This window comes from Salmo salar, unplaced genomic scaffold, assembly GCF_905237065.1.
Source record: "Salmo salar unplaced genomic scaffold, Ssal_v3.1, whole genome shotgun sequence".
In the NCBI taxonomy this organism is placed as follows: domain Eukaryota; kingdom Metazoa; phylum Chordata; class Actinopteri; order Salmoniformes; family Salmonidae; genus Salmo; species Salmo salar.
The window spans coordinates 176,198-200,000 of record NW_025548454.1 but is presented as its reverse complement, the minus strand read 5'-3'; the positions used below and the strand labels follow the sequence as shown (position 1 = coordinate 200,000).

General features: G+C 49.3%; 1 protein-coding gene across 1 annotated transcript in view; it reads right to left on the bottom strand.

Annotated features, from left to right (window-relative positions):
* LOC106594021 (transmembrane anterior posterior transformation protein 1 homolog) overlaps positions 1 to 23,803 on the bottom strand; it is a 68,989-nt gene that overhangs the window by 2,685 nt on the left and 42,501 nt on the right. The window contains exons 9-12 of the mRNA XM_045712387.1: positions 6,156 to 6,265; positions 4,187 to 4,246; positions 4,026 to 4,094; positions 2,851 to 2,927 (exon numbers count right to left, since the gene is read on the bottom strand). Of these exons, the coding sequence (XP_045568343.1) occupies positions 2,851 to 2,927; positions 4,026 to 4,094; positions 4,187 to 4,246; positions 6,156 to 6,265 (316 nt within the window). The remainder of the gene's footprint in view (positions 1 to 2,850; positions 2,928 to 4,025; positions 4,095 to 4,186; positions 4,247 to 6,155; positions 6,266 to 23,803) is intronic.

Sequence of the window (23,803 nt, the reverse complement as noted above, 5' to 3'; positions counted from 1 at the left end):
AGACCCCATCATACCAGAGCTGGGTGATATGGACAACAGACCCCATCATACCAGAGCTGGACAACAGACCCCATCATACCAGAGCTGGGTGATATGGACAACAGACCCCATCATACCAGAGCTGGGTGATATGGACAACAGACCCCATCATACCAGAGCTGGGTGATATGGACAACAGACCCCATCATACCAGAGCTGGGCGATATGGACAACAGACCCCATCATACCAGAGCTGGGTGATATGGACAACAGACCCCATCATACCAGAGCTGGGTGATATGGACAACAGACCCCATCATACCAGAGCTGGGTGATATGGACAACAGACCCCATCATACCAGAGCTGGGTGATATGGACAACAGACCCCATCATACCAGAGCTGGGTGATATGGACAACAGACCCCATCATACCAGAGCTGGACAACAGACCCCATCATACCAGAGCTGGGTGATATGGACAACAGACCCCATCATACCAGAGCTGGGTGATATGGACAACAGACCCCATCATACCAGAGCTGGACAACAGACCCCATCATACCAGAGCTGGGTGATATGGACAACAGACCCCATCATACCAGAGCTGGGTGATATGGACAACAGACCCCATCATACCAGAGCTGGGTGATATGGACAACAGACCCCATCATACCAGAGCTGGGTGATATGGACAACAGACCCCATCATACCAGAGCTGGGTGATATGGACAACAGACCCCATCATACCAGAGCTGGGTGATATGGACAACAGACCCCATCATACCAGAGCTGGGTGATATGGACAACAGACCCCATCATACCAGAGCTGGACAACAGACCCCATCATACCAGAGCTGGGTGATATGGACAACAGACCCCATCATACCAGAGCTGGACAACAGACCCCATCATACCAGAGCTGGGTGATATGGACAACAGACCCCATCATACCAGAGCTGGGTGATATGGACAACAGACCCCATCATACCAGAGCTGGGTGATATGGACAACAGACCCCATCATACCAGAGCTGGGTGATATGGACAACAGACCCCATCATACCAGAGCTGGGTGATATGGACAACAGACCCCATCATACCAGAGCTGGGTGATATGGACAACAGATCCCATCATACCAGAGCTGGACAACAGACCCCATCATACCAGAGCTGGGTGATATGGACAACAGACCCCATCATACCAGAGCTGGGCTATGACAACAGACCCCATCATACCAGAGCTGGGTGATATGGACAACAGACCCCATCATACCAGAGCTGGGTACAACAGACCCCATCATACCAGAGCTGGGTGATATGGACAACAGACCCCATCATACCAGAGCTGGGTGTATGGACAACAGACCCCATCATACCAGAGCTGGGTGATATGGACAACAGACCCCATCATACCAGAGCTGGGTTATACAACAGACCCCATCATACCAGAGCTGGGTGATATGGACAACAGACCCCATCATACCAGAGCTGGGTGATATGGACAACAGACCCCATCATACCAGAGCTGGGTGATATGGACAACAGACCCCATCATACCAGAGCTGGGTGATATGGACAACAGACCCCATCATACCAGAGCTGGGTGATATGGACAACAGACCCCATCATACCAGAGCTGGGTGATATGGACAACAGACCCCATCATACCAGAGCTGGGTGATATGGACAACAGACCCCATTATACCAGAGCTGGGTGATTACAACAGACCCCATCATACCAGAGCTGGGTGATATGGACAACAGACCCCATCATACCAGAGCTGGGTGATATGGACAACAGACCCCATCATACCAGAGCTGGGTGATATGGACAACAGACCCCATCATACCAGAGCTGGGTGATATGGACAACAGACCCCATCATACCAGAGCTGGGTGATATGGACAACAGCCCCCGATATACCAGAGCTAGAAAACAGACCCCATCATACCAGAGCTGGACAACAGACCCCATCATACCAGAGCTGGACAACAGACCCCATCATACCAGAGCTGGTGATATGGACAACAGACCCCATCATACCAGAGCTGGACAACAGGCCCCATCATACCAGAGAAGGTGTCTTACCCCAGGTAGAAGGTGTCTTACCCCAGGTAGAAGGTGTCTTACCCCAGGTAGAAGGTGTCTTACCCCAGGTAGAAGGTGTCTTACCCCAGGTAGAAGGTGTCTTACCCCAGGTAGAAGGTTCTTACCCCAGGTAGAAGGTGTCTTACCCCAGGTAGAAGGTGTCTTACCCCAGGTAGAAGAGAAGGTGTCTTACCCCAGGTAGAAGGTGTCTTACCCCAGGTAGAAGGTGTCTTACCCCAGGTAGAAGGTGTCTTACCCCAGGTAGAAGGTGTCTTACCCCAGGTAGAAGGTGTCTTACCCCAGGTAGAAGGTGTCTTACCCCAGGTAGAAGGTGTCTTACCCCAGGTAGAAGGTGTCTTACCCCAGGTAGAAGGTGTCTTACCCCAGGTAGAAGGTGTCTTACCCCAGGTAGAAGGTGTCTTACCCCAGGTAGAAGGTGTCTTACCCCAGGTAGAAGGTGTCTTACCCCAGGTAGAAGGTGTCTTACCCCAGGTAGAAGGTGTCTTACCCCAGGTAGAAGGTGTCTTACCCCAGGTAGAAGGTGTCTTACCCCAGGTAGAAGGTGTCTTACCCCAGGTAGAAGGTGTCTTAACCCAGGTAGAAGGTGTCTTACCCCAGGTAGAAGGTGTCTTACCCCAGGTAGAAGGTGTCTTACCCCCAGGTAGAAGGTGTCTTACCCCAGGTAGAAGGTGTCTTACCCCAGGTAGAAGGTGTCTTACCCCAGGTAGAAGGTGTCTTACCCCAGGTAGAAGGTGTCTTACCCCAGGTAGAAGGTGTCTTACCCCAGGTAGAAGAGAAGGACACACAAGAAGGAGAGAGATCCCTGGATCTTCACTGAGCTGGTCACCACCCTGATCAACTGAAACAGACACACACCAATATTAATATCAATATACACACCAATATTAATATCAATATACACACCAATATCAATATCAGCCAAATCAATAATAAACCCAGGTCTGCAGACCCAGCCACCAACCCTTAAAGAGCTGAAATAGTGGTTGAACCCAGGTCTGCAGACCCACCCTTTAAGAGCTGTAATAGTGGTTGAACCCAGGTCTGCAGACCCAGCCTTAAAGAGCTGTAATAGTGGTTGAACCCAGGTCTGCAGACCCACCCTTAAAGAGCTGTAATACTGGTTGAACCCAGGTCTGCAGACCCAGCCTTAAAGAGCTTTAATACTAGTTGAACCCAGGTCTGCAGACCCAGCCTTAAAGAGCTGTAATACTGGTTGAACCCAGGTGGGCAGACCCAGCCTTAAAGAGCTGTAATACTGGTTGAACCCAGGTGGGCAGACCCAGCCTTAAAAGAGCTGTAATACTGGTTGAACCCAGGTGGGCAGACCCAGCCACCCTTAAAGAGCTGTAATACTGGTTGAACCCAGGTGGGCAGACCCAGCCACCCTTAAAGAGCTGTAATACTGGTTGAACCCAGGTGGGCAGACCCAGCCACCCTTAAAGAGCTGTAATACTGGTGGAACCCAGGTGGGCAGACCCAGCCTTAAAAGAGCTGTAATACTGGTTGAACCCAGGTGGGCAGACCCAGCCACCCTTAAAGAGCTGTAATACTGGTTGAACCCAGGTGGGCAGACCCAGCCACCCTTAAAGAGCTGTAATACTGGTTGAACCCAGGTGGGCAGACCCAGCCACCCTTAAAAGAGCTGTAATACTGGTTGAACCCAGGTGGGCAGACCCAGCCACCCTTAAAAGAGCTGTAATACTGGTTGAACCCAGGTGGGCAGACCCAGCCTTAAAAGAGCTGTAATACTGGTTGAACCCAGGTGGGCAGACCCAGCCACCCTTAAAGAGCTGTAATACTGGTTGAACCCAGGTGGGCAGACCCAGCCACCCTTAAAAGAGCTGTAATACTGGTTGAACCCAGGTGGGCAGACCCACCCTTAAAAGAGCTGTAATACTGGTTGAACCCAGGTGGGCAGACCCAGCCAGTCTCTTACCAGCAGAGCTAAAGGAAGTGGAATGAAGCCCATTCTCCTGGAGACTGAGTCGCTGTAGTCTGTATAGGCCTGGTAAACAACAACACGTCAATAAACAACTCGTCAATAAATCAATACAATATGTTGAAAATCAATCAATATTCCCTTTTCTAAAATCTCACGTTTTTCTGTCTGCTGCTGACGAGGTCGAACGCCAAGCTGGCGCGGTACTCCCCGTACACCTGGTGACATAGACGTGGTTTACAGGTGAGCTCTGATATATTGGCACCCTTAATGACATAAACAGGTGAGCTCTGATATATTGGCACCCTTAATGACATAAACAGGTGAGCTCTGATATATTGGCACCCTTAATGACATAAACAGGTGAGCTCTGATATATTGGCACCCTTAATGACATAAACAGGTGAGCTCTGATATATTGGCACCCTTAATGACATAAACAGGTGAGCTCTGATATATTGGCACCCTTAATGACATAAACAGGTGAGCTCTAATATATTGGCACCCTTAATGACATAAACAGGTGAGCTCTGATATATTGGCACCCTTAATGACATAAACAGGTGAGCTCTGATATATTGGCACCCTTAATGACATAAACAGGTGAGCTCTAATATATTGGCACCCTTAATGACATAAACAGGTGAGCTCTAATATATTGGCACCCTTAATGACATAAACAGGTGAGCTCTAATATATTGGCACCCTTAATGACATAAACAGGTGAGCTATAATATATTGGCACCCTTAATGACATAAACAGGTGAGCTCTGATATATTGGCACCCTTAATGACATAAACAGGTGAGCTCTGATATATTGGCACCCTTAATGACATAAACAGGTGAGCTCTGATATATTGGCACCCTTAATGACATAAACAGGTGAGCTCTAATATATTGGCACCCTTAATGACATAAACAGGTGAGCTCTGATATATTGGCACCCTTAATATAGTCCCCCCCAAAACAGGAAGAAGTCAGAAGTAATTTGATAAATACACTTATTTAGTTTATTAAAATAGTCAAAACATCCTCTATTCCCAGCATGCAATGACTACATTAAGCATTCACATGTTTCGCCCAATAGGAACTGTGTGTGTGTGTGTGTGTGTGTGTGTGTGTGTGTGTGTGTGTGTGTGTGTGTGTGTGTGTGTTTGGGATAAAAGGGTTCATGTCTTCCTGTGTTGGGGGGGGGCTGGTCGTCTCCAGTTACGTAACCATAGTTACTATCGCCGAGGAAGTTCTGGGGGTTACGGCCCATTTATCTCTCCTTCCCTCCTAGTGTGCACTTGTTCCCTTCACTGATTTGAAAGGAAATGACTGGTATCAGAGACATGGTGGAACCTCCCACGTCTCCACCACCAATTAAAGGCTTTAAGACCTGTGGGAAGTAGTGAACGAGTGTACACTTCACAGAGAACGAGTGTACACTTCAGGAAAAAGGATATATTGAGAGTAGTGAACGAGTGTACACTTCAGGAGAAAGGAAATATTGAAAGAGACACACACCCCAGGAGAGGACGGACAGAGGGAGGGAGGGACGGAGGGACAGAGGGAGGGACGGAGGGAGAGGAGACGGAGGGAGGACAGAGGGAGGGACCGAGGGACAGAGGGAGGGACGGAGGGAGGGACCGAGGAGAGGACGGACGGAGGGAGGGACGGAGGGAGGGACCGAGGGAGAGGACGGACGGAGGGAGGGAGGGACGGAGGGACAGAGGGAGGGACGGAGGGACAGAGGGAGGGACGGAGGGACAGAGGGAGGGACGGAGGGAGAGGACGGACGGAGGGAGGGACGGAGGGAGGGACCGAGGGAGAGGACGGACGGAGGGAGGGAGGGACGGAGGGAGGGAGGGACGGAGGGAGGGACAGAGGGAGGGACGGAGGGAGAGGACGGACGGAGGGAGGGAGGGACGGAGGGAGGGAGGGACGGAGGGAGGGACAGAGGGAGAGGACGGACGGAGGGACGGACGGAGGGACGGACGGAGGGACGGAGGGACGGACGGAGGGAGAGGACGGACGGAGAAACGGACGGAGGGAGGGAGGGAGGGACAGAGGGAGGGACGGAGGGAGAGGACGGACGGAGGGAGGGACGGAGGGAGAGGACGGACGGAGGGACGGACACTTACGTCGGCGGTGATGTCGTTAAACTTGGTGATGAATGCGTGCTTGACAACATCCACGGTAACCTCAGACGCTATCACCATGACGACGTCAGGAAACAGCACCCACAGGTGGTCTGTCATTAAAAATCAAATTAACCGATCGGATACGTTATCAATACATCACTAATCAATAATAGACTGAGAGAAATCATCAATACATTATCAATACATCACTAATCAATAATGAAATCATCAATACATTATCAATTCATCACCATCTCAGCTAGCTACCTGGCCCACCTTACCAATACATCACCATCTCAGCTAGCCACCTGGCCCACCTTACCAATACATCACCATCTCAGCTAGCCACCTGGCCCACCTTACCAATACATCACCATCTCAGCTAGCTACCTGGCCCACCTTACCAATACATCACCATCTCAGCTAGCTACCTGGCCCACCTTACCAATACATCACCATCTCAGCTAGCTACCTGGCCCACCTTACCAATACATCACCATCTCAGCTAGTCACCTGGCCCACCTTACCAATACATCACCATCTCAGCTAGCTACCTGGCCCACCTTACCAATACATCACCATCTCAGCTAGCCACCTGGCCCACCTTTAACCTTACCAATACATCACCATCTCAGCTAGCTACCTGGCCCACCTTTAGCCTTACCAATACATCACCATCTCAGCTAGCTGCCTGGCCCACCTTTAACCTTACCATTACATCACCATCTCAGCTAGTTACCTGGCCCACCTTACCAATACATCACCATCTCAGCTAGCAACCTGGCCCACCTTACCAATACATCACCATCTCAGCTAGCCACCTGGCCCACCTTTAGCCTTACCAATACATCACCATCTCAGCTAGCTACCTGGCCCACCTTACCAATACATCACCATCTCAGCTAGCCACCTGGCCCACCTTTAGCCTTACCAATACATCACCATCTCAGCTAGCCACCTGGCCCACCTTTAACCTTACCAATACATCACCATCTCAGTTAGCCACCTGGCCCACCTTACCAATACATCACCATCTCAGCTAGCCACCTGGCCCACCTTACCAATACATCACCATCTCAGCTAGCTACCTGGCCCACCTTTAGCCTTACCAATACATCACCATCTCAGCTATTCACCTGGCCCACCTTACCAATACATCACCATCTCAGCTAGCCACCTGGCCCACCTTACCAATACATCACCATCTCAGCTATCCACCTGGCCCACCTTTAACCTTACCAATACATCACCATCTCAGCTAGCTACCTGGCCCACCTTTAGCCTTACCAATACATCACCATCTCAGCTAGCTACCTGGCCCACCTTTAACCTTACCATTACATCACCATCTCAGCTAGCCACCTGGCCCACCTTACCAATACATCACCATCTCAGCTAGCCACCTGGCCCACCTTACCAATACATCACCATCTCAGCTAGCCACCTGGCCCACCTTACCAATACATCACCATCTCAGCTAGCTACCTGGCCCACCTTACCAATACATCACCATCTCAGCTAGCCACCTGGCCCACCTTACCAATACATCACCATCTCAGCTAGCCACCTGGCCCACCTTTAACCTTACCAATACATCACCATCTCAGCTAGCTACCTGGCCCACCTTTAGCCTTACCAATACATCACCATCTCAGCTAGCTACCTGGCCCACCTTTAACCTTACCATTACATCACCATCTCAGCTAGCCACCTGGCCCACCTTACCAATACATCACCATCTCAGCTAGCCACCTGGCCCACCTTACCAATACATCACCATCTCAGCTAGCCACCTGGCCCACCTTACCAATACATCACCATCTCAGCTAGCTACCTGGCCCACCTTACCAATACATCACCATCTCAGCTAGCCACCTGGCCCACCTTACCAATACATCACCATCTCAGCTAGCCACCTGGCCCACCTTACCAATACATCACCATCTCAGCTAGCTACCTGGCCCACCTTTAGCCTTACCAATACATCACCATCTCAGCTAGCCACCTGGCCCACCTTACCAATACATCACCATCTCAGCTAGCCACCTGGCCCACCTTACCAATACATCACCATCTCAGCTAGCTACCTGGCCCACCTTACCAATACATCACCATCTCAGCTAGCTACCTGGCCCACCTTTAGCCTTACCATTACATCACCATCTCAGCTAGCTACCTGGCCCACCTTACCAATACATCACCATCTCAGCTAGCCACCTGGCCAACCTTACCAATACATCACCATCTCAGCTAGCCGCCTGGCCCACCTTTAGCCTTACCAATACATCACCATCTCAGCTAGCCCCCTGCGCCCACCTTACCAATACATCACCATCTCAGCTATCTCCTGGCCCACCTTTAGCCTTACCAATACATCACTATCTCAGCTAGCTACCTGGCCCACCTTTAACCTTACCAATACATCACCATCTCAGTTAGCTACCTGGCCCAACTTACCAATACATCACCATCTCAGCTAGCCCCTGGCCCACCTTACCAATACATCACCATCTCAGCTAACTACCTGGCCCACCTTTAGCCTTACCAATACATCACCATCTCAGCTATCCACCTGGCCCACCTTACCAATACATCACCATCTCAGCTAGCCACCTGGCCCACCTTTAGCCTTACCAATACATCACCATCTCAGCTATATACCTGGCCCACCTTACCATTACATCACCATCTCAGCTAGTTACCTGGCCCACCTTACCAATACATCACCATCTCAGCTAGCAACCTGGCCCACCTTACCAATACATCACCATCTCAGCTAGCCACCTGGCCCACCTTTAGCCTTACCAATACATCACCATCTCAGCTAGCCACCTGGCCCACCTTACCAATACATTACCATCTCAGCTAGCCACCTGGCCCACCTTACCAATACATCACCATCTCAGCTAGCCACCTGGCCCACCTTTAGCCTTACCAATACATCACCATCTCAGCTAGCTACCTGGCCCACCTTACCAATACATCACCATCTCAGCTAGCCACCTGGCCCACCTTTAGCCTTACCAATACATCACCATCTCAGCTAGCCACCTGGCCCACCTTTAACCTTACCAATACATCACCATCTCAGTTAGCCACCTGGCCCACCTTACCAATACATCACCATCTCAGCTAGCCACCTGGCCCACCTTACCAATACATCACCATCTCAGCTAGCTACCTGGCCCACCTTTAGCCTTACCAATACATCACCATCTCAGCTATTCACCTGGCCCACCTTACCAATACATCACCATCTCAGCTAGCCACCTTGCCCACCTTACCAATACATCACCATCTCAGCTAGCCACCTGGCCCACCTTTAACCTTACCAATACATCACCATCTCAGCTAGCTACCTGGCCCACCTTTAGCCTTACCAATACATCACCATCTCAGCTAGCTACCTGGCCCACCTTTAACCTTACCATTACATCACCATCTCAGCTAGCCACCTGGCCCACCTTACCAATACATCACCATCTCAGCTAGCCACCTGGCCCACCTTACCAATACATCACCATCTCAGCTAGCCACCTGGCCCACCTTACCAATACATCACCATCTCAGCTAGCTACCTGGCCCACCTTACCAATACATCACCATCTCAGCTAGCCACCTGGCCCACCTTACCAATACATCACCATCTCAGCTAGCCACCTGGCCCACCTTTAACCTTACCAATACATCACCATCTCAGCTAGCTACCTGGCCCACCTTTAGCCTTACCAATACATCACCATCTCAGCTAGCTACCTGGCCCACCTTAACCATTACATCACCATCTCAGCTAGCCACCTGGCCCACCTTACCAATACATCACCATCTCAGCTAGCCACCTGGCCCACCTTACCAATACATCACCATCTCAGCTAGCCACCTGGCCCACCTTACCAATACATCACCATCTCAGCTAGCCACCTGGCCCACCTTACCAATACATCACCATCTCAGCTAGCTACCTGGCCCACCTTTAGCCTTACCAATACATCACCATCTCAGCTAGCCACCTGGCCCACCTTACCAATACATCACCATCTCAGCTAGCCACCTGGCCCACCTTACCAATACATCACCATCTCAGCTAGCTACCTGGCCCACCTTACCAATACATCACCATCTCAGCTAGCTACCTGGCCCACCTTTAGCCTTACCATTACATCACCATCTCAGCTAGCTACCTGGCCCACCTTACCAATACATCACCATCTCAGCTAGCCACCTGGCCCACCTTACCAATACATCACCATCTCAGCTAGCCACCTGGCCCACCTTTAGCCTTACCAATACATCACCATCTCAGCTAGTCACCTGGCCCACCTTACCAATACATCACCATCTCAGCTATCCACCTGGCCCACACTTAGCCTTACCAATACATCACTATCTCAGCTAGCTACCTGGCCCACCTTTAACCTTACCAATACATCACCATCTCAGTTAGCTACCTGGCCCAACTTACCAATACATCACCATCTCAGCTAGCCACCTGGCCCACCTTACCAATACATCACCATCTCAGCTAACTACCTGGCCCACCTTTAGCCTTACCAATACATCACCATCTCAGCTATCCACCTGGCCCACCTTACCAATACATCACCATCTCAGCTAGCCACCTGGCCCACCTTATTACCAATACATCACCATCTCAGCTATACACCTGGCCCACCTTACCAATACATCACCATCTCAGCTAGCCACCTGGCCCACCTTACCAATACATCACCATCTCAGCTAGCCACCTGGCCCACCTTACCAATACATCACCATCTCAGCTAGCTACATGGCCCACCTTACCAATACATCACCATCTCAGCTAGCTACCTGGCCCACCTTACCAATACATCACCATCTCAGCTAGCCACCTGCGCCCACCTTACCAATACATCACCATCTCAGCTAGCCACCTGGCCCACCTTACCAATACATCACCATCTCAGGTAGCTACCTGGCCCACCTTACCAATACATCACCATCTCAGCTAGCTACCTGGCCCACCTTACCAATACATCACCATCTCAGCTAGCCACCTGGCCCACCTTTACCAATACATCACCATCTCAGCTAGCCACCTGGCCCACCTTACCAATACATCACCATCTCAGCTAGCCACCTGGCCCACCTTACCAATACATCACCATCTCAGCTAGCTACCTGGCCCACCTTTAGCCTTACCAATACATCACCATCTCTCAGCTAGCCACCTGGCCCACCTTTAACCTTACCATTACATCACCATCTCAGCTAGTTACCTGGCCCACCTTACCAATACATCACCATCTCAGCTAGCCAACTGGCCCACCTTACCAATACATCACCATCTCAGCTAGCCACCTGGCCCACCTTACCTTACCAATACATCACCATCTCAGCTGGCTACCTGCCTCATCATTTAGCCTTACCAATACATCACCATCTCAGCTATCTACCTGGCCCACCTTTAGCCTTACCAATACATCACCATCTCAGCTAGTCACCTGGCCCACCTTACCAATACATCACCATCTCAGCTATCCACCTGGCCCACCTTTAGCCTTACCAATACATCACCATCTCAGCTAGCCACCTGGCCCACCTTTAGCCTTACCAATACATCACCATCTCAGTTAGCTACCTGGCCCACCTTACCAATACATCACCATCTCAGCTAGCTACCTGGCCCACCTTACCAATACATCACCATCTCAGCTAACCACCTGGCCCACCTTTAGCCTTACCAATACATCACCATCTCAGCTAGCCACCTGGCCCACCTTACCAATACATCACCATCTCAGCTAGCTCACCTGGCCCACCTTTAGCCTTACCAATACATCACCATCTCAGCTATCCACCTGGCCCACCTTACCAATACATCACCATCTCAGCTAGCCACCTGTGCCCACCTTAAACCAATACATCACCATCTCAGCTAGCCACCTGGCCACCTTACCAACACATCACCATCTAGCTAGTCACCTGGCCCACCTTACCAAATACATCACCATCTCAGCTAGCTACCTGGCTTAGCCTTACCAATACATCACCATCTCGGCTATTACCTGGCCCACCTTACCAATACATCACCATCTCAGCTAGCCACCTGGCCCACCTTACCAATACATCACCATCTCAGCTAGCCATACCTGGCCACCACCAATACATCACCATCTCAGCTACACCTGGCCACCTTAGCCTTACCAATACATCACCATCCTCAGCTAGCCATCCCACCTTACCAATACATCACCATCTCAGCTCGCACCTGGCCCACCTACCAATACATCACCATCTCAGCTAGCTACCTGGCCCACCTTGACCAATACATCACCATCCTCAGCTAGACACCTGTGCCCCTCAACCTTACCAATACATCACCATCTCAGTTAGCCACCTGCCCACCTTACCAATACATCACCATCTCAGCTAGCCACCTGGCCCACCTTACCAATACATCACCATCTCAGCTAGTCACCTGGCCCACCTTTAGCCTTACCAATACATCACCATCTCAGCTATTCACCTGGCCCACCTTACAATACATCACCATCTCAGCTAGCCACCTGGCCCACCTTACCAATACATCACCATCTCAGCTAGCCATCATCTATTTATTTTTTTTTTTTTTTTTTCTGTTTGTTCCCTAATCACCATATTCCTTCCCCCAGTACGTCCCTATCATTCATAACATTCATCCATCAACTAAACCCTCATACCATCATACTCCAGCTAACTACTTTACCTTGCCAATACATCCGCTCTAATGCCACTGTTTTACCTTTTACTCCGCATTTTACTTACCTCATCCTTGCAATTTTACTTACCATTCATCACCATCCTCCTAATACCAACCCCTTTCACCTTATATACTCACTTAATCAAACTGTCTCAACTATCCTGCCCATATTACTTAAAATCAAACTTCACATTTCAATAACTTACCCAACTACCTTTACCATTACGTCACCACTCGGCCTAACCCCTGGCCCACCTACAATACATCACCATCTCAGCTATCCACCTGAACACCGTATTTACCAATACATCGCCATCTCAGCTAGCCACCTGGACCACCTTACCAATACATCACATCATCTATGCTACGCACCTTACATACATCACCATCTCAGCTAGCCACCTGGGCCCTCAACCTAGCCCACCAATACATCACCATCTCAGCTAGCACTGCCCACCTTACCAATACATCACCATCTCATTATGCCTGTTGCCTTTAACCTTACCAATACATCACCATCTCGGCTAAACGGCCCACCTTACCAAATACAATCACCATCTCAGCTTGGCTCACTTTTTTACCTTAATACACTGCATCATCCATCGTCATCTCCATTCATAGCCTTACCTATCACCATCTCATAGCCTGGCCCACCTTAACCTTACCAATACATCACATCTCATTTACCTGCAAACCTTACCTTGAATACATCACCATCTCAGCACAATGGCCCACCTGATTACCAATGCATTACCATCTCATTGGCCTACCTGCACACTGCTTACCAATGTTGTTTATTACCACGTCTCATTCATGTAGCCACCTGGTCCACCTTACCAAAACATCCCATCTCAGTAGCCACCTTTACCTTACCAATACATCACCATCTCAGTAACTGGCCTTACCTTTAGCCTTACCAATACATCACCATCTCAGCTAATCACCTGGCCCACCTTACCAATACATCACCATCTCAGTTATCCACCTGGCCCCTTACCCCAATACATCACCATCTCAGCTAAGCTACCTGGCCCAACCTTACCAATACATCCATCTCGGCTACTTTTTGACTTCAATACATCACCATCTCAGCTATACCTACCAATACATCACTCATCTCGAGCTTCCACCGACCTTTAGCCTTACCAATACATCACCATCTCAGCTAATCACCTGGCTACCTTACCAATCACACTCACCAACCCTCATCCACTCTTCACTTTTGTTACCTTACCAATCAATCATCTCTCAGTAGCTACCTGGCCCCACCTTACTGCAATACATCACCATCTCAGTAGACCTCGATACCTAACAATACATCACCATCCTCGGTAATACCTGACTCATTACCAATGCATCACCATCTCAGTCCCTGACTCCAATACATCCATTATGCTGCTACCTACCAATGCTCACCATCTCACTAGCCGCCTGGCCACCTTACCAATACATCACCATCAATCTCGGCTATCCCTTCTTCACCTTACCAATGCATCACCATCTCAGCTGGCCACCTCACCTCACCCATCATATCAGTACCTTGCCAATGCATCACCATCTCAGTTAGTCACCTGGTCCTACTACCAATACATCACCATCTCAGTTAGTACCTGATACCAAATACATCACCATCTCAGCTAGCCACCTGGTCACCTATACCTTACCAATACATCACCATCTCAGCTAGCTACCTGGCCCACCTTACCAATACATCACCATCTCGGCTAGCTACCTGCCTTCACCTTACCAGTCACATCACCATCTCAGCTAATCACCTGGCCCACCTTACCAATACATCACCATCTCAGCTAGCTACCTGGCCACCTAAGCCAATGCATCACCATCTCAGTCTATACCTGGCCCACCTTTAGCCGCCAACACATCACCATCTCAGTGCACCTGGCCCACCTTACCAATACATCACCATCTCAGCTAGCCACCTGGCACCTTACCAATACATCACCATCTCAGCTATCACCTGCCCTACCTTACCAATACATCACCATCTCAGCTAGTCACCTGGCCCACCTTTAGCCTACCAATACATCACCATCTCAGCTAGCCACCTGGCCCTACCTTACCAATACATCACCATCTCAGCTAGCCACCTGGCCCACCTTACCAATACATCACCATCTCAGCTAGCTACCTGGCCCACCTACCAATACATCACCATCTCAGCTAGCTAATGACCACCTTACCAATACATCACCATCTCAGCTAGCCACCTGGCCCTACCTTACCAATACATCACCATCTCAGCTAGCCACCTGGCCCTCACCCCTACCAATACATCACCATCTCAGCTAGCCACCTGGCCCACTTTACCAATACATCATCCATCTCAGCTAGCCACCTGGCCCACCTTACCAATACATCACCATCCAGCTAACCACCGCCCTTTACCTTCACCAATACATCACCATCTCAGCTACATGGCCCACCTTACCAATACATCACCATCTCATCTTCACCAGCCTTCCACACAATCTATACATCGACCCCATCTCAGTTATCCACCTGGTACCTTACCAATACATCACCATCTCAGCTAATACCTGGCCCACCACTATGTTTCAATACATCACCATCTCAGCTATGGCTACCTTTTGCCTTACCAATACATCACCATCTCAGCTAGTCACCTGGCCCACCTTACCAATACATCACCATCTCCAGCTAGCCACCTGGCCCACCTTACCAATACATCACTATCTCAGCTACCGCCTGGCCCACCTTACCGCAATACATCACCATCTCTATCCTGTTACCCGCCCAACTTACCAATACATCACCATCTCAGCTACGCCTGTCCCACGTTCCACATACATCACCATCTCAGCTAACCTACCATCCTTTGCCCCAAATACATCACCATCTCAGCTATCGCCCTGCACCCCACCATGCATTACCATCTCAGCTAGCCACCTGGCCCACCTTTAGCCTTACCAATACATCACCATCTCAGCTATATACCTGGCCCACCTTTACCATTACATCACCATCTCAGTAGTTAACCTGGCCCACTTACCAATACATCACCATCTCAGCTAGCAACCTTGGCCCACCTTACCAATACATCACCATCTCAGCTATTCACCTGGCCCATTTTAACCTATCCTCTCTTTTTACCTTACGATCCTCACCTCTCTTCTTATATTTTTTGTTTCCTTGCCATGCATCCCCATCCTCAGTTCAAGCCCTGTTTACTTTCTCCATACGTCACCATCCTTTCCCGTTTATCCGTTACAACTGACCTTATCGTTACATCACCATCCTCATTCAACCCTGTTCCTTCCATTCTTATCTTTTTTTATACCAATACATCACCATCTCGCTTTCTGTTTACCTACCCATGCATCACCATCTCCCTAATCTTTTATTCTCCCCCGCCTGGCCACCTTTAACCTTACCAATACGTCACCTCTCTTGTGTTGCCATTGGTCCTCGTAATCTCACTTCTCATTTTACTCGTCCAACTGACCTTGCCGTTTGCGTCGCCATCTCTCATATGCACCTGTTACTCCTTGCCAATGCGTCTCAATCTCGTACAATCCCTGTTCTTCTTCTCTATTACTGTCTTGCATCTCACCGTCGTTATTTCTTTATCACTCCTCCTTTTCCCTGACCAGATTTTATCGGTACCTGCCCATTTTATATCATCCCCCTTCTTTTTGCTCTGTTCCTCATCCCTCCTCTTTTTTGACCATATCACATAGCCTCCTGCCCCCTTTATATACATCGCCATCGCTCTTTTTGCGCGTTACATCACCTCTCATTGACCACTATACATCCCAATGCATCCCCGTCTCCAGCTGGCTCCCTGCCCTTCAATCATCATAATATGTAACCTATTACCACATACATCACCATCTCAGTAGCACCCTGACCTTGCCAATACATCACCGTCCTCAGCTGCCTTTACCTTTGGCCCACCCCAATACATCACCATCTCAGCTAGCCACCTTGGCCCACCTTACCAATACATCACCATCCTCAATGCGCCTACTGCCTTGCCACAATACATCACCATCTTCAGCTAGCTACCGCGGTCCACCTTACCGATACATCACCATCTCGGCTAGCTACCTGGCCCACCTTTAGCCTTACCATTACATCACCATCTCAGCTAGCTACCTGTTCCACCTTACCAATACCATCACCATCTCAGCTAGCCACCTGGCCCCCACCAATGCATCACCATCTCAGCTAACCTGCCCACACCTTTAGCCTTACCAATACATCACCATCCTCAGCTAGTCCACCTGCTGGCCCACCTTACCAATCACATCACCATCTCAGCTATCCACCTGGCCCACCTTTAGCCTTACCAATGCATCACTATCTCAGCTAGCTACCTGGCCCTCCTTTAACCTTACCAATGACATCACCATCTCAGTTGGCTACTCCGGCCCACCTTACCAATACATCACCATCTCAGCTCGCCTATTCCTTGTACCAATACATCACCATCTCCGAGCTAACTGCCCCATCCTTTACGCCTAACCAGTACGTCACCGTCCAGTTCAATCACCTGGTCCACCTTACCAATACGTCACCGTCTCAGTCTAGCCATCTTGTTCGACCTTACCGATACCATCACCGTCTCGCGTATATGCCACTGGCCCACCTTAACCTTAAATACGTCACCATCGTATACGCTGAGCCACCTTGCCCACCTTCCTGTAGCCACTCGCCACTCCAATCATCACCATCTTAATACTTGCTTTACCTTGCCGTCACCTTTCTAACCTTACCAATGCATCACCGTCTCGCAAGCTGCTACGCGTTAGCCTTACCAATACATCACCATCTTCGCTATTCCTGAGCCCACCTTACCAATACATCACCATCTCAGCAGCCACCTTTTACCAATTTAACATCACCGCATCTCAGTTAGCTACCTGGCCCACCTTACAATCATCACCATCCTCAAGCTAGCTACCTGGCCCACTTTATCAATACATCCACCATCCGTGCCTGTACACCAGCCCAACTTCTACCAATGCCTCACCATCTCAGTAGCGACCTGCTGTTACCTTACCAATACATCACACTTCTCAGTCTCAGTTAATGCCTGGTAATAATAACTCTTAATCTCACTTTGGCCCCATATGATACGTCACGCCATCGATGGCTGCCTGGTACCAACCTGACACCGTTTGCATCGCCGTCTCCATTGGTTGCCTGTACCGCAATCACATCGCATCTCATTTAACGCAAATATCCTTGCCAAGTACGTCACGCCATCTCCATTGACCCACCTGATACGGCTGCACCTTACCAATACATCACCGTCTCAGCTATACTGGCCGCATACCTTACCAATACATCACCATCTCAGTAATCTGGCCACCTGGTCCACCTTATCAATACATCCTCCATCTCAGCTAGCCACCTGGCCCACCTTACTCAATACATCACCATCTCAGCTAACCACCTGCCCACCTTACCTATACCACCACCATCTCAGCTATCCCTGGCCCACCTTTAGCCTTACCAGAATACATCACCATCTCAGCTAGTCACCTGGCCCACCCTACCAATACATCACCATCTCAGTTAGCCACCTGGCCCACCTTAGCCTACCAATACATCACCATCTCGACTACTGCCCACCTTGCCAATACATCACCATCTCAGCTAGCCACCTGGCCCCTCTAACCTTCCAATACATCACCAAATCTCAGTTTACCACCCACCACTTACCTTGCAAATACATCACACCATCTCAGCTAGCTACCTGGCCCCAACTGACCTTACCAATACATCACCGTCTCATGCCATCCACCTGGCCCACCTTACCAATACATCACCATCTCAGCAGACACCCGGCCCACCTTACCAATACATCACCATCTCAGCTGGATACCTATTACCTTTTACCTTACCAATACATCACTCTATGCTTCAGCTTCCTTATAATACGTCCCTCGGCCTTTTTACCTTCCAATACATCACCATCCTCAGCTGCTGGCCTTTATGCCTTGACCAAATTTTTCACTCGCCAATCCTTACCAATCATCACCTCTCGTCCAACTGGCCACCTTGCCTGCAATACATCACCATCTCAGCTAGTCACCTACCCACCTTCACCAATACCTCACCATCTCGCTACACACCCCCTTTAGCTTGCAATCATCACCATCTCCGTCTCCCACCTTAACATACCAATACATCCACCATCTCCTAATCCCTGCCCACCTTACCAATTCACCATCTCCAAGCTAACCACCTGTTTTCACCTTACCAATACATCACCATCTCACAACCGTGGCTTATCATCCCACGCAATCAACCTAACGTCGTCGTCTCATTATCACTGTACATAGCTGCCTTATGATACACCCTTGCCGATCTCCCTGTGCTGCTTCTCGCGAATGCATCCCCATCTCAGCTGGCCGCCTGCCACTTCAATGCAAATCGCTCTCAGCCAATACCTGCCAACTATATTCATCCTACATCCTCATTTGTCTACGCCTTTCCACCTTACCAATGCATCACCATCTCCGGCTCCACAACCTTACCCGCAATACATCACCATCTCCTAGCTCAATGCTACAAACCAACACCTTACCAATACATCACCATCTCAGCTATCTACATGTCCTGATATTCAATACATCACCATCTCAGCTAGCATCCTGGCCCACCTTACCAATACATCATAAATCTCAGTTATTACGCCACTGGCACCTTACGCAATCTCTCCTTTGACCTTAATACATCACCATCTCAGGCTAGCCACTGCAATTTGCCTTTAACCAATACATCACCATCCTCAGCTAGTCACCTGGCCCCACCTTTACTTACCAATACATCACCATCTCAGCTAGCCACCTGGCCCCACCTTAATCCAATACATCACCATCCTCAGCTAGCTACCTGGCCCACCTTTAGCCTTACCAATACATCACCATCTCATTAACCACCTAAAAACTTGCCCTTACCAATACATCCCTCATCTCATCAATCTGCCCCCTTACCATCATCCCCATCTCCATAACTCCTGGCCCACCACAATCACAAATCATCTCCTGCAATACATCACCATCTCTATACACCTGCCCACCTTACCAATACATCACCATCTCAGCTAGCACCTGCCATTGCCTTACCAATACATCACCATCTCAGCTAGCTACCTGGCCCATGTACCAATACATCACCATCTCAGCTAGCTACCTGGCCCACCTTACCAATACAACCTGGCCCATTTACCTACACGCCTTAATGCTACCTGGGTACCTTTAGCCCGGTCCCGTTCATACCTCACTTCTCTATTCAACCATCTCCCGTCTCGGCTATTGCCTGGTACCTGGCTCACCCCACTCACGTCACCATCTCGTAGCCGCCTGGCCATACCTACCAATACTATCCCATCTCATGCCACCGGCAACCTTTGTGCCTTCCAATACATCACCTCTCAGTATCGCCTGTTACCTTTATCAATACATCACCAATCTCGGCTATACCTGGCCCATTTTAGCCTTACGTCAATACATCACCATTCTTACAGCGAGCTCCTCATTTGTACCTTACCAATACATCACCATCTCAGTTGCTACCTGGCTTCAACCTTACAATACGTCACCATCTCAGCTAGCCCGGGCCCATACCTTATCCGTATACATCACCATCTCAGTACCTAGCCACCTTAGCCAAATACAGTCACCATCTCAGCCAAAATACCTGGCCAACCTTACCAATACATCACCATCTCAGCTAGCCACCTGGCCCACCTTTAGCCTTACCAATACATCACCATCTCCAGCACCTGTTACCTTCATATACCATTGCATCACGCATCTAATCACCTGTCCCACCTTACCAATACATCACCATCTCAACCACCTATTCCACCTTAACCAATACATCACCATCTCACTTCCCCTCGCCCACCTTAACCTACCCAATACATCACCATCTCAGCTGGGCTACCTGTTCCACCTTAGCCAATACGTCCCCATCATCCCTGGCCCACCTTCACCAATACATCCGCCGTCTCATTCAACTACTGTATTACTTTTTCCATCTCCTAAACTCATCTATCCACTTTTCCTTCCCACCTTTCATACATCACCATCATTAATCCCTGTTACCTTCAACCTTATCATCATCACCATCTCGCTATTACCTGCCCACCTTCCCTTGATACGTCACCTCTCTTGGCTACGCTAATTGCCAATGCATCCCTACTCCATTTAATGCCGCAATTGCCTTGCGATACGTCGCCTCTCTATTACCTTGCCGATGCGTCCCGTCTGGTGTTCCTGGTGCCCATTCCCGATCTATCTTGCCCAATCCTTGTATGCATCCGTCTCCAGCATTTGTGCCTGGTACGCAGCGCCACGTCCGCCGTCGATGGCTGCATACTTCGATACTCACCATCTCTGAGTACTGTTACCTTTAGCTACCGTTACATCACCATCCAGCTAGCTACAATGCACCTTACCAATACATCACCATCTCAGCTAGCCACCTGGCCCACACCTTACCAATACATCACCATCTCGAAAGCTAGCCACCTGGCCCGCACCTTTAGCCTTACCAATACATCACCATCTCGAAGCTAGTCACCTGGCCCACCTTACCAATACATCACCATCCTCAGCCTAGCCACCTCCTTTGACCTTACCAAGTACATCACTATCTCGATGCTATATTTCCTTTAATAACCCACCAAATACATACCATGTTGCTACGACTTGCCAATGCATCATAATCTATATTACTATTTTTGTACCAATGCATCACCATCTCAGCTAACTACTGTTTAACCTTTGGCCTTACCAATCATCCATAATCTCATATTGCCTGGCCCACCTTCTTCAATACATCCATCTCAGTAGCCACCTGTTTAACCTTTAATAACCTCAATGCGTCGCAAATCTTATATCTTTTATCCTTGCCATACATCACCGTCTCATTCATCGCAACCCCTTATTAATACATCCCATCTCCTACCATATGTTTTACGCGCAATGCATCATAATCCTCGCTAATCTTACCTTGCCAATGCATCGCCGTCTCCAGCTGGCTACGCTGATACACTTGCAATACATCCCATCATTATCATCCTTATTAATACATCGCCATCTCAATTCAATACCTGTTGCCCACTGATACAACACCATCTCAGCTAAGCCCCTGTTCACCTTACCAATACATCACCATCTCGAGTTAGCTACCTGTTTCTTAGCTTACCAACACATCACTGCATCTTCTGCTAGTACCTCTACCAATACATCACCATCTCATTAATCCTGGCCCACCTTCCACCTTACCAATACATCACCATCTCGAAGCTAGCCGCCCGGGTTTACCTTTAGCCTTACCAATACATCACCATCTCAGCTAGTCACCTGGCCCACCTTACCAATACATCACCATCTAGTTCTCCACCTGCAAGCCCACCTTTGCCTTACCAATACATCACTATCTCAGCTAAGCTACCTGGCCCCACCTTTAACCTTCATACCATCACCATCTCAGTTAGCTACCTGGCCCAACTTGCTACCAATACATCACCATCTCAGCTATACACCTGGCCCACCTTACCAATACATCACCATCCAGCTAGCTACCTGGCCCACCTTCCTTACCAATACATCCACTCATCTCAGGCTATCCACCTCGAACCACCTTTAACCCAATGCATCACCCATCTCAATGTAGCCTGTTCACCTTTAGGCCTTACCAATACATCCCATCTCAGTATAGCTACCTGGCCTAACCTTACTTCATTACACGCGTCACCAATCTCAGAGCTAGTTGCCTGGCCCACACCTTACCAATACATCACCATCTCGGCTAGCCACCTGGTCCAACTTACCAATACATCACCATCTCAGTAATACCTGGCCCACCTTTCTTACCAATCATCACCATCTCAGCTAGTCACCTGGTCCACCTTACCAATACATTACCATCTCAGTAGCCACCTGTTTCACCTTACCAATACATCACCATCTCAGTAGTCACCTGGTCCACCTTTCCTTACCAATACATCACCATCTCGGCCTAGTACCTGTTTTTGCCCATGCCTAATTAGCCTTTGCCCAATACATCACCAGTCTCATTCTAGCCACCTGGTACCACTTCCACCAATACATCACCATCCTCAGTTAGCCACGGCCCACACCTTACCAATACACATCACCATCTCCAGCTAGCCACCTGGCCACTTTACCAATACATCGCCATCTCTCCATGCTAGCTACCTGGCCCACCTTTAGCCCCTTACCAATACATCACCATCTCAGCTTACTACCGGCCTAATTTTTACCAATACATCACCATCTCAGCTACTACCTGCCACCTTACCAATACATCACCATCTCGGTTAGTGCCTGGTCCACCTTCCAATAGTTACCAATACATCCCCACCTCTCTAGTAGCTACCTGCCAACCTTACGCAATACATCACCATCTCAGCTATTGCCTGTACCTTTGACACCGTTGCGTCGCCGTCTCGACTGATACGCCTGGTAGGCCCTATGCGTCATATCGTTCGTACCTTAATTTTTGTGATACGTCGCCGTCGGTGTTACTTTGGTACCTTGCGTTCGTCTTCTCATTGTTTTCTTTTGTTTTTATCTTGATACGTCATAATCATACATCCTTTACCTTGCCAGTACATCGCCGTCTCGGTAATACCCCATTTTTGTTATTGTATGATGCTCATAAGTCTCATTGGTATACGCAATTTTTTATTTGGTGTACCGATGGTCCAAATCTCCCATTTCGCTGCCTGGTACCTTTGACATTGCCGTTTACGTCGCCATCGATATTACGCAGTACCCTTCACCAATGCATCGCCTCTTACAATGCCTGTTGCCTTGCGATGCGTCGCAAGTTCTCGGTACAATGCCGCAATCCAGCGATACGTCGCGTCTCATTTATTACCTATCCTTGCCAATGCATCGCC